This window comes from Apodemus sylvaticus, chromosome 16 (assembly GCF_947179515.1).
Source record: "Apodemus sylvaticus chromosome 16, mApoSyl1.1, whole genome shotgun sequence".
Taxonomy (NCBI): Eukaryota; Metazoa; Chordata; class Mammalia; order Rodentia; family Muridae; genus Apodemus; species Apodemus sylvaticus.
This window is the reverse complement of record NC_067487.1, coordinates 64389563-64402865: the sequence shown is the minus strand read 5'-3', so window position 1 is coordinate 64402865 and position 13303 is coordinate 64389563. Positions and strand designations below refer to the sequence as shown.

General features: G+C 39.3%; 1 protein-coding gene across 1 annotated transcript in view; it reads left to right on the top strand.

The window, feature by feature from the left end:
* The window catches only part of Ankrd31 (ankyrin repeat domain 31), a 183395-nt gene that overhangs the window by 20581 nt on the left and 149511 nt on the right, over positions 1–13303 (top strand). The window contains exon 4 of the mRNA XM_052159647.1: positions 10257–10297. Within this exon, the coding sequence (XP_052015607.1) occupies positions 10257–10297 (41 nt within the window). The remainder of the gene's footprint in view (positions 1–10256; positions 10298–13303) is intronic.

Genomic DNA, 13303 nt, shown 5'->3' with positions numbered 1-13303 from the left:
TGCTTTTTAGATTTTCCAAATTAATTCAGTTAACTAAAATACTTACATTTTACTTTCTTTTTTCTTTCTTTTTTTTAATTGAATATCATCTTCATTTATATTGCCAATGGTAAAACCTTTCCCAATTTCCCCCCTCCCCAAAGACCCCCAACCCCTCCTCCCACACCCTGCCTCCATTTATATGCCCCTCCACCTGACTCACTCCCACCCCCCTCAATTTACCTTTGTTGGGGCATCTATTGAGCCTTTACCTGATCAAGGACCACTCCTCCCACTGATGTCCAACAAGACATTCCTCTGCCACATTTTTGGCTGGAACCCTTGGTTGATGGCTTAGTCCCTGGGAGTCCTGGGGCCTCTGGGTGGTGGAAATCATTGTTCTTCTCATGGGGCTATAAACCCCTTCAGCTCCTCTGGACCACCCTCCAGATCCTCCGTTGCAGACCCCATGCCCAGTCCAATAGTTGGTTGCTAGTTTCTGCCTCTGTATTTATAGGGCTCTGGCAGGGCCCCTCTAGAGACAGCCATGGCATGCTCCTTTTGGTATCCACTTCTTGTACTCTATAGTAGTGTCAGCGTTTGGTGATTGTTTATAGGATGAATCCCCAGGTAGGGCAGTCTCTGGGTGGCCTTTACTTCAGTCTCTGTTCCACACATTCAGTCTCCCTTATTGCTCCTGTGAATATTTTGTTCCCTTTCTCAGACGAACCAAAGTACCCTCACTTAAGTCCTTCTTCTTGAACTTCCTGTGCTGGGTGAATTATAACTTGTTTATTTTGGGCTAACATCTGCTTATTAGTGAGTGCATACCATGTCATTCTTTTGTGATTGAGTTACCTCACTCAGGATGACACTTTCTAGTTCCATCCATTTGCCTAAGAATTTCATGAATTCATTGTTTTTAATAGCTGAATAGTACTCTATTGTGTCTATATACCAGTTTCTGTATCCATTCCTCTGTTGAGGGGCATCTGGGTTCTTTCTAGATTCTGGCTATTATAAATAAGGCTGCTATGAACATAGTGGAGCATGTGTCCTTATTACATGTAGGAGTATCTTCTGGGTATATGCCCAGAAGTGGTACAGCTGGGTCCACAGGTAGTAATATGTCTGATTTTCTGAGGAATTGCCAAACTGATTTCCAGAGTGGTTTTAACAGCTTGCAATCCCACCAACAATGGAGAAGTGTTCCTTTTTTTCCCTCATCTTCTCCAGCATCTGCTGTCCCCTGAGCTATCTTAGCCATTCTGACTGGTGTGAGGTGGAATCTTGGTGTTGTTTTGATTTGTATTTCCCTGACAACTAAAGATGATAAACATTTCTTTAGGTGCTTTAGAGCCATTTGGGTTTCCTCAGTTGAGAATTCCCTGTTTAGCTCTGTACCCTACTTCTTAATAGGGTTATTTGACTTTCTGGAGACTAACTTCTTGAGTTCTTTGTATACATTGGATATTAGCCCTCTATCAGATGTAGGGTTAGTAAAGATCTTTTCCCAATTTGTTGGTTGTTGTTTTGCCCTATTGACCATATCCTTTGCCTTATAGAAGCTTTGCAGTTTTATGAGGTACCATTTGTCCATTCTTCTTCTTTTCTTTTTTTTTTCTTTTTTTTAAATTGGGTATCTCTTTCATTTACATTGCCAATAGTAAAACCTTTCCCAATATCCCCCCTCCCAAAAGCCCCCCTCCCCAAAGATTCCTACCCCTCCTCCCACCCCCTGCCTCCATGTATATGCCCCTCTACCTGTCACACTCCCACTTCTCCCCCACCCCCCACCCACGTCCGTTTCCCTTTGTTGGGGCCTCTATTGAGCCTTTACCAAAGACCACTCCTTCCACTGATGCCCAACAAGGCCTTCCTCTGCCACATTTTTGGCTGGAACCATGTATACCCCTTGGTTAATGGTTCAGTCCCTGGGAGTCATGGGGTGTCTAGGTGTTTGAAGTCATTGTTCTTTCTATGGGGCTATAAACTCCTTCAGCTCCTCCGGACCACCCTCCAGATCCTCTGTTGGGGACCCCAAGCCCAGTCCAATAGTTGGTTGCTAGTTTCTGCCTCTGTATTTGTAAGGTTCTGACAGGGCCCCTCTAGAGATAGCCATGGCATACTCCTTTTGGTACATGCTTCTTGTAGTGTCGGGGTTTGGTGACTGTTTATAGGATGAATCCCCAGGTAGGGCAGTCTCTGGGTGGCCTTTACTTCAGACTCTGCTCCACACATTGCCTCCCTTATTGCTCCTGTGAGTATTATGTTCCCTTTATCAGAGGAACCATAGAACCCTCACTTAAGTCCTCCTTCTTCTTGAGCTTCCTGTGCTGGGTGAATTATAAATTGTTTATTTTGAGCTTTTGGACTAGCATCTGCTTATTAGTGAGTGCATGCCATGTGCATTCTTTTGTGACTGGGTTACCTAGCTCAGGGTGACACTTTCTAGTGGGGGTTTGGGGGAGGAAGTGGGAGTGTGACAGGTAGAGGGGCATATACATGGAGGCAGGGGGTGGGAGGAGGGGTAGTGAATCTTTGGGGAGGGGGGCTTTTGGGAAGGGGGAAATTGGGAAAGGTTTTACCATTGGCATTGTAAATGAAGAAGATATTCAATAAAAAAAAGAAACTATCAAAAAAAAAAACCCCATATGAACATAGTGGAGCATGTGTCCTTATTATATGCCAGGGAATCCTCTGGGTATATGTCCAGGAGTGGTATAGCAGGGTCCTCCGGAAGTGTTATGTCCAGTTTTCTGAAGAACGGCCAGACTAATTTTCAGAGTGGTTGTACCATCTTGCTATCCCACCAGCAGTGGAGGAGTGTTCCTCTTTCACCACATCCTCGCCAACACCTGCTGTCTCCTGAGTTTTTAATCTTAACCATTCTGACTGGTGTGAGGTGTAATCTCAGGGTTGTTTTGATTTGCATTTCCCTAATGACTAATGATGTTGAACATTTCGAACATTTCTTAAGGTGCTTCTCAGCCATCTGAAGTTCTTCAGGTGAAAATTCTTTGTTTAGCTCTGTACCCCATTTTTAATAAGCTTATTTGGTTCTCTGGGGTCTAATTTCTTGAGTTCTTTGTATATATTAGATATTAACTCTCTGTTGGATGTAGGGTTGGTGAAGATCTTTTCCCAATTTGTTTGTTGCTGTTTTGTCCTTTTGATGGTGTCCTTTGCCTTACAGAAACTTTGTAATTTTATGAGGTGCCATTTGTGAATTCTTGATCTTAGCGCATAAGCTATTGGTGTTCTGTTCAGGAACTTTTCTCCTGTGCCCATGTCCTCAAGAGTCTTCCTGTTTCTTTTCTATTAGTTTCAGTGTGCCTGGCTTTATGTGGAGGTCCTTGATCCACTTGGAGTTTAGCTTAGTACAAGGAGATAAGAATGGATCAATTCACATTCTTCTGCATGCTGACCTCCAATTGAACCAGCACCATTTGTTGAAAAGGCTATCTTTTTTTCCATTGGATGTTTTCAGCTCCTTTGTTGAAGATCAAGTGACCATAGGTGTGTGGGTTCATTTCTGGGTCTTCAATTCCATTCCATTGATCTTCCTGCCTGTCACTGTACCAGTACCATGCAGTTTTTACCACTATTGCACTGTAGTATTGCTTGAGGTCTGGGATAAACTACACCCTGGAAAAAGCAAGATAGTAACATTCTTTCATCAAACCCAAAAGAAGATAACCACTCAAATATAAAAATAATATCAAACATGACAGGAAGTAATAATCAGTATTCTTTAATATCTCTTAACAACATCAATGGACTCAATTCCCCTGTTCTCGAGATTTCTAGTGCACTGTCAAGCTGTTAGTGTAAGCTCTCCCCATTCTCTTTTTGGAGGCACTCAGAGCTATGAGTTTTCCTCTTAGCACTGCTTTCATTGTGTCCCATAAATTCTGGTATAATGTTTCTTCATTTTCATTAAATTCTGAAAAGTCTTTAATTTCTTTCTTTATTTCTTCCTTGACCAAATTATCATTGAATAGAGCATTGTTCAACATTCATGTTTATTTGTGTTTTCCATTGTTTTTGTTTGAGCTTAAGACCAGCCTTAGGCTGTGGTGATCTCATAAGGTTCATGAAATAATTTCAATGTCTGTATCTGTTGAGGCCTATTTTGTGACCAATTATATGGTCAGTTTTGGAGAAGGTACCATTAGGTGCTGAGAAGAAGGCATATTCTTTTTCTTTAGGGTGGAATGTTCTATAAATACCTGTTAGATCCATTTGGTCTTTAACTTCAGTTAGTTTCACTGTATCTCTGTTTAGCTTCTGATTCCATGATTTGTCCATCTTTGAGAGTGGGGTGTTGAAGTCTCCCACTATTATTGTGTGGGGTGCAATGTGTCCTTTGAGCTTTATTAAAGTTTCTTTTATGAATGTGGGTGCCCCTGCATTTGGAGCATAGATGTTCAGAATTGAGAGTTCTTCTTGGTGGATTTTTCCTTTGACCAGCAAGAAGTATCTTTCTGTGTCTCTTTTGATGACTTTAGGTTGAAAGTCAATTTTATCTGATATTAGAGTGGCTACTCCGGCTTGTTTCCTGAGACCATTTGCTTGTAAAATTGTCTTCCAGCCTTTTACTCTAAGGTAGTGTTTGTCTTTGACACTGAGGTGTGTTTCCTGTATGCAGCAAAATGTAGGATCCTGTTTATGTATCCAGTCTGTTAGTCTATGTCTTTTTATTGGGGAATTGAGTCCATTGATGCTAAGAGATATTAAGGAATAGTGATTATTACTTCCTGTCATTTTTGATGTTATTTTCCATATTTGAATAGTTATTTTCTTTTGGGTTTGATGAAAGAAGGTTACTATCTTGCTTTTTCTAGGGTGTAGTTTCCCACCTTGTATTGGTGTGTTCCCCCTATTATCCTTTGTAGGGCTGGGTTTGTGGAAAGATATTGTGTAAATTTGGTTTTGTCATGGACTATCTTGGTTTCTCTATCTATGGTGATTGAGAATTTTGCTGGGCATAGTAGTTTTGGCTGGCATTTGTGTTCTCTTAGAGTCTTCATGAGATCTGCCCAGGATCTTCTAGCTTTCATGGTCTCTGGTGAGAAGTCTGGTGTAATTCTGATAGGTCGCCCTTTATATGTTACTTGGCCTTTTCCTCTTACTACCTTTAATATTCTTTCTTTGTTTAGTACATTTGGGGTTTCAATTATTATGTGACGGGAGGTATTTCTGTTCTGGTCTAGTCTGTTTGGAGTTCTGTAGGCTTTTTGTATATTCATGGCATTTCTCTCTTTAGGTTAGGGAAGTTTTTTTCCATAATTTTGTTGAAGATATTTGCTGGCCCTTTAAGTTGTAAATCTTCACTCTCATCTGTACCTATAATCCTTAGGTTTGATCTTCCCATTGTGTCCTAGATATCCTGGATATTTGGGGTTACAAGCTTTTTGCATTTTGCATTGTTTGACTGTTGAGTTTATGGTTACTATGGTATCTTCAGCATCTGAGATTCTTTCTTCTATCTCTTGTATTCTGTTGTTGATATATGCATCTATGACCCCTGATGTCTTCTATCTCCAAAATTGTCTCCCTTTGCGATTTCTTAGTTGTTTATACTTTTGTTTTTAGATCCTGGATGGTTTTGCTCAGTTTCTTCACTTGCTTCTTCGTGTTTTCCTGTAATTCTTTTAAGAGATTTTTGTGTTTCCTCCTTATTGGCTTCTATCTTTTGACCCATATTCTCCTGAATTTCTTTAAATGATTTTTGTGTTTCCCTTGTAAGGGCTTCTAACTTTTGATCCATTTTCTCCTGTATTCTTTAAGAGATTTATTTATGTCCTTCTTGTGTTCCTCTAACAGCATCATGACCAGTGATTTTAAATCCAAATCTTGTTTTTCTGTTGTGTTGGGGTATCCAGGACTTGCTGTCACTGGAGAATTGGCTTCAGATTCTGCCATATTGCCTTGGTTTCTGTTAGTAATGTTCTTACATTTGCCTTTTGCCATCTGGTTATCTCTGGCGTTAGTTGGTCCTGTTGTCACTGGCTAGTGCTTGAACCTCCTGTGAGCCTGTAAAGCTATTTCCACACCACTGGATGACTGGGTTTCCCCTGGCACAGATTGCTGATGTACTGCCCTCCTCTTGGGTGCCATTGGAGCCCTGGTGTGTCCTGCCCCAAGCAATGTTATACACGGGTTGTCTCTGTGAACCTGGTGCTGCCCATCTGCTCCATCAGGGAGCGAAGATGGCGTCGGAGATCCTCTCCAAGTGCCGACCACCCTGCTGGGCACAGACCCCATGCCTGGCTGGCACACAGATGAACCACCGATCTGCCCAGGTCCTGGGTGCTGGCAGCAGCCTGGCGGTCTGCGTCCCCAGAGATCTTAAACTTAGGATATCTCTGTACCTGGGGCTGCTTGTCCTGTCCTGCCAGGAGTGAATATGGCAGTGGGGATCCCCTCTAAATGCCAACTACCCCGCAGGGCACAGGGCCCATGCCTGGCTAGCGCATAGACGAACCACCAATCTGCTCAGGTCCTGGGTGCAGGCAGCAGCCCGCTGGTCTGCATCCCCAGAGATCTTAAACTTGGGATAACTCCGTTCCTGGGGCTGCTTGTCCTGTCAGACCAAGAGTGAAGATGGCAGCAGGGAGCCTATGTTACGTTTCTAATTGTATTGTTATCTCAAGTTTTTTTTTTTTTAAGTTAAAATTTTACTTTATTTTGAAAAGATTTGCTTTTAATTCATTAAACTTTATAAAAACTACATACATCCTTTCCCACTTCACTGAGGAAGATTGTTTCTCCTTTTTTCAGCATTCCTTAGTTACCTGTAGTTCTTTGTCGATGGGTGGAGTATCGTGAGATTTTCCCCTTTCATGTTAGTACATCTATTGGTGAGCTTCTTCAGGTCTTATTTAGACACCAGTATTGTTGAGATATTGTAAATAAAGCATCCCTGCCATTTCTAGGAAATATGATCTCAGAGCAACTATCCTGCTCCTCTGTCTCTTAAAATCTTTTTGTCCTCTCTTCTGTAATTTTCCTCAAGTCTTGGATTAGATGTTGTATTGTAGATGTATCAGTTGTGCCTGGGCACCCCACAATAAACTGTTCTCTATATTTTAATCAATTGTGCTTTTCTGTAATGGTTTTCTTCTGTTGAAAGGACAAGTTTCTTTGATGAGGGTTGAAAGTTATACTTATCTCTAGTTACAAGGATAGATATTTAGAACATAGTTAGGATTTATACTGTTTTATCATATGGGAGTAGTAGATTCTCCTCTCAGATCTATAAACTCATAAGCCCTAGATTTCATTATCAGGCTAGGTTTCATTATCAGGCATGGGTTCCTACCTATTAAGAGGCTGTAGGTTCAGTTAGAGAGCTGTTTGTTACTACCAAGATGTGAATGCCACTACTGTACTCTTAGAGCTATCCTGCCATACTGGTTATTATAGTTTATGGGCATTGCTGCTGGGTAGGTTGGTTAGTTGCTTCCTTCCCTTGGAAGCTTCTATTGCCCCTCCTGGTACTATGAAAGCTTGACCTTAGGGAAAAGGTTTCAGCTCAGGTTGTGCTTAGCCTCTAAGTCTTGTGTGGAAGTACATGGTGTCTTCAACTGTAGGGACTTACCTTTAACCCACAGGAGACAAACGAGGGTAGCAACAATAACCTGTATTGTTTTAGAAGTCTCTTGTAGTCCCCTGACCAGTAACTCCAAAGAAGATTACTTGTACCTGGTATTTGAGTTTTTGTTAGTCTATGGCTATATGGAGGAATATTATTAGCTTACCTGACACAACTTCATTTAAGCTATATGTGTATATATAAAGCTATATGTGTAATGTTTACTATACATATATACTGAACATTAATTGGATAAGATAGAGAAGTTCTCATATACCATGATTTATGTGTGAGAGTGTACTTTTTGAAAAAATTGTATTAGTGTGATTGCTAAAATGTTTGTACATTAAGGGTAGTAGCTTTATTTTCAGAAAACCATATGTATAGATCATAGGCAAAGGACCCCTGGAGAAAATTTTTGATGTTGATAATATGGTTAAGACAAGGTTCTTTTAAAGTGAACAAAGCAAATATACTGTAGAATCTTAAACTGAAAAATTAGATCAGTGAATTTTATGTTTTTTTGAAACACAATAGCCTCAGTTTTTCTGTTATGGTATGAGAGTATGGTATGATCACTTAATGTACAGAAATACTCTAATTTTTTCTCTTAAGGAAGAATAATCAGGATTCAGAATCTGACAGGAATTGTTTCCCAGACTCAACATGGATAAATGAAGAGAGGGACATGTGAAGTAAAATTCATTTCCCTTTCTCTTTACCTTTTGTTGTCCTTTGGACATCTCTTACAGTCTCACTCATTTGACCATTTGGTCCTCAACTGATGGCACTATTTTGGAAAACTGTGGAATCCTTTAGGAAGTGAAGCCTAGTGGATCACTGAGGCAGAAGGTTCTTTCCAAGCATTCTTCTTCCCTGTCTACTAAATGTAACAACCTGTGCCATAAGTTCTTGCCATCTCAGCCCCCAGCCAGTGACATTCCTACCATAGGCCACCACATCTTCTGAACTGTAAACCAAAGTAAATCTTTCTCTTTCTCTCTTAAATTGCTTCTGTCAGAAATTTGGCCCTAGTGGTAAGAAAAGTAAGCACTACTTTTATAGAAGTAAGTTAAGGAAAATCTGTTAACTAAGTAACAATTGGAAGAAAAAAATAATGGAAAGAGTGTATCATGACATTGGGGTTAACAGTGATTTTCAATAACACTCGATAGACAAGAAAAATATTGGTAAGTTAGATGTAATGAAAATTAAAAATGTTGAGCATGAAAAGTATTTCCACACTGGGACGCTGTCTTAAAGTGAAAGAAGAAAATGAAGGCAGAGGTCACAGCTCAGTAATAGACTACTTGATGCATGGGTAAGTAAATTGTGGTGTATCGTCAGTTGAAGTTGTCGAGTCTTAAGTAAGAACAAAATACTGATACTACTGTGTAGATCAACCTTGTCTGTGTGAAAGAAGCTATCCACAAACAACAAACACTGTGCTTCCTACTCCATGATATTCCTAGAGAAGCCAAATTCTTAGAGTCAGAAAGGAAGTTGCCATGGCTGAAGGTAGATGGAAATGAGGAATTTGTGTTTAAAGGGCACAGAGTTTCGAGAAGGAGTTTCAGGGAGAAAGGTATGGAAACCTGTGATGATAACGGTTGTACAAGATGTAAGTTACTCAATGCCCTAGAACTATGCACTTTAAAATTGTTAAGATGGCACATTTATATTTTACACTATAAAAAATGCTGACAAGGCTCCAACCCAATTCAAAGAACTACAGGCAAAGGAGGAATGATGAGAGCAGGAGAAATAGCCTTCCTAAGGAATGAGCACATGGATTGACTTTTCAGTACCAAATGGTGGCATTATACAGACTGAACAGGTTATATTTGTGTCTTTAGGAACACACACTTACACATTCACACACAGGAATATGCATTCGCTTCACACATGCATGCTTGCACACACTTGTGCAAATTAATGAAAAAGAGAAGAGATCATTAATTTAAAAGAGCAAAGGGATGTAAGAGAAGGTTTAAGGTGGGAAAGGTCTTTGTGATGTAGATGAAGCTCTGTGTAAAAGATCCCAATGTCAGAATGTGTCCTAACTGCATCCTATACCACTGTCACAACTGCAGATCATACCATATACACCTGAAGATTCAAGATCTCTGGGTGAAATTATAATAGTGCTTCTGGATGAAGCCTCTGAGCATGTGTTGATTGGAAATTCCTTTAGGGTCAAGTTTTGAAGCCAGTGATGTTTGTCCCAGATGTAATCAAATCTATCAAAATATTTTATATTTTCATGGAACTTTAAGTGACACTATGCACTCAAAGTTAATGTCTAATGCTTGATGGAACTACATTCAGTTCTAACTAGTCTTTGATTTTAAGGGCTGTACTATAATTTTTAAGTTCTTATCATTAAAATATAATTATACATACTTTTCAATTTTCTAAGACAGTCCTTTGGATGCTATACATAAAACTATATGTAATAAACTCTAATGAAATTATACTGAAAAAAAGGGAGAGGAAAGCCAGGGAATATGATATAACTGTATTATAGTCTTGAAAACTTAAAAAATTTAAAAGCTAAGAAATACCACTGTAAGAAATCTCTGAAGTGTTATGTTTTAAGTTTGTTTCTTTAGATAACAATTTCTTAGTTTGGAAAAAAAATAAAAAAAAAAAATAATCCTACTTTTTTTCTCCTTAGGATCCTCAGGATAAAACAACACAAACTCAAGTTCCATTACAGTTAAGTATAATGACTTGTGGCTTTATTACATTGTAGAATATCTATTTTGTTATTGTTTTCACAGCAGAGTATGTTTATGAGACTTTTAAAATTATATGTTCTGGAATGTTAGTGCGGTACATAGGTGGTTTTATAAGTATTCAAGATAAATTTAAATTGATATGAAAAGTTGAATTATATGAAATTAACTTGATTCTGTGTTTGCTAATCTTATTTAAAAAGTGAATTATAGCATATCGTAAAGGAAGAGTTTGTAAAGTTGTTGCAGTAATGAAACTTTAGATTCCCTCAAATCTTTAAAAAACAAACAGTGGCTCTCAACATATGGCTTGTGGGCTCCCTGGTAGTTCTTGAGGTTCTTTTAGGTGACCTGGGAAAGCTATTTTCTTAATAATACTAGCATTATTTGCCCCTTTCCATGGAGTTTACATTTGCACCAACAGTGCTAAGCAATGTTACGTAACATGCTGAAGGGCCTTAGCAGGAGCCGAAGGATCAATGCTGACAGTACTAGTAGTCATCTTAGGTTTTTAGTGCTGCATGCTAACTGTAAAAAGGATGTGATGCTAATTTTACTTAAGAATATATCTGATAAAATAGAAAAGTTGCTGGTTTTATGAGATGTCTACTTTTAAGCATATACCTTTTCAGTGTTCTGTGTGGTGAAACTTGAAGTAGGCTTAAGCACTTCTGTGCAATGCAAAGTAGTCACAAGAGAAGCACAAGTGTAGTTGCTTTTGTTATAAACATCATAAAATCCACTTAAAAACTCAAAAGAATAATTGACAACTAGTTATTCTACTAGTACATACTACTCTTGCAGAGAAGCCACATTTAGTTCCTAGCACGTGTCTTGGGTTTTCCATGCCTGCCTATAAAACAGGGCCAAGGGATCTGACCTCTCTGGCCATTGTAGGGATCAGCACTCACGTGTACATACTCACACACAAATGCATACATATAATTAAAAGTAAGTATTTTTAAAATGAATAACCTTAGCTGGCCATTTTAAGAAAAACAACTAACAATTATTGTTGCCAGTGAAAAACCTCAAGGTTTTATATTTATTCCATGAAAAATTTGTCTATCTATCTATCTATCTATCTATCTATCTATCTATCTATCTACAGTGTGTCTTGATGATGCCCACCCCTCAGTCCTACATCTCCCACCAAACTTCATGTCCTCTGTTGATAGTTTAAAAACTTTTTTAAAATATTTTTATTTTCTATATTCTTTGTTTACATTCCAAATGATTTCCCCTTTCCCAGATCCCCCTCCCCATATGTCCCATAAACCTTCTCTCCATCCGTTCTCCAATCACCTCCCTCCATTTTCTCTGTCCTTATATTCCTCTCCAATGCTAGATCAATCCTTTCCAGGATCAGGACCCTCTCCATACTTCTTCATGGGAGTCATTTGTTATGCGATTTGTGCTTTGGATATTCAGAGCTTCTGGGCTAATTAATATTCACTTACCAGAGATTGCATTCCATGTGTACTCTTTTGTGATTGGGTTACCTCACTTAGGATGATATTTTCCAGATCAAACCATTTGCCTAAAAATTTTGTGAATTCATTGTTTCTCATTGCTGAGTAGTATTCCATTGTGTAAATATACCACATTTTCTGTATCCATTCCTCCTTTGAGGGACATCTGGGTTCTTTCCAGCTTCTGGCTATTATAAATAAGGCTGCTATAAACATAATGGAGCATGTGTCTTTATTGCATGCCGGGGAAACCTTTGGGTATATGCCCAGGAGAGGTATAGCAGGGTCCTCCGGAAGTGTCATGTCCAGTTTTCTGAGGAACCGCCAGACTGATTTCCACATTGGTTGTACCATCTTACAGCCCCACCAGCAGTGGAGGAGTGTTCCTCTTTCTCCACATCCTCGCCAACACCTGCTGTCTCCTGAGTTTTTGACCTTAGCCATTCTGACTGGTGTAAGGTGAAATCTCAGGGTTGTTTTGATTTGCATTTCCCTAATGACTAATGATGTTGAGCACTTCTTAAGGTGCCTCTCGGCCATCCGAATTTCATCAGGTGAAAATTCTTTGTTTAGATCTGTACCCCATTTTTTAATAGGGTTATTTGGTTCCCTGGGGTCTAACTTCTTGAGTTCTTTGTATATATTGGATATTAGCCCTCTATCAGATGTAGGGTTGGTGAATATCCTTTCCCAATTTGATGGTTGCTGTTTTGTCCTTTTAACAGTGTCCTTTGCCTTACAGAAATTTTGTAATTTTATGAGGTCCCATTTGTCAATTCTTGATCTTAGAGCATAAGCTATTGGTGTTCTGTTCAGGAACTTTTCCCCTGTGCCCATGTCCTCAAGGGTCTTCCTCAGTTTCTGTTCTATTAGTTTCAGTGTGTCTTGTTTTACATGGAGGTCCTTGATCCACTTGGAGTGACGTTTAATACATGGAGATAAGAATGGATCAATTCGAATTCTTCTGCATGCTGACCTCCAATTGAACCAGCACCATTTGTTGAAAAGGCTATGTTTTTTCCACTGGATGTTTTCGGCTCCTTTGTCGAAAGGTGTGTGGATTCATTTCTGGATCTTCAATTCTATTCCACTGGTCCACTTGTCTGTCACTGTGCCAATACCATGCAGTTTTTAACACTATTGCTCTGTAGTATAGCTTGAAGTCAGGGATACTGATTCCCCCAGAATTTCTTTTGTGTTGAGAATAGTTTTAGCTATCCTCGTCTTTTTGTTATTCCAGAAGAATTTGAGAATTGCTTTTTCTAACTCTGTGAAGAACTGAGTTGGGATTTTGATGGGGATTGCGTTGAATCTGTAGATCGCTTTTGGCAAGATGGCCATTTTAACTATATTAATCCTGCCAATCCACGAGCATGGCAGATTTTTCCATTTTCTAAGGTCTTCTTCAATTTCCTTCTTCAGAGACCTGAGGTTCTTGTCGTATAGATCTTTCACTTGTTTAGTTAGAGTCACACCAAGATACTTTATATTGTTTGTGGCTATTGTGAAGTGTG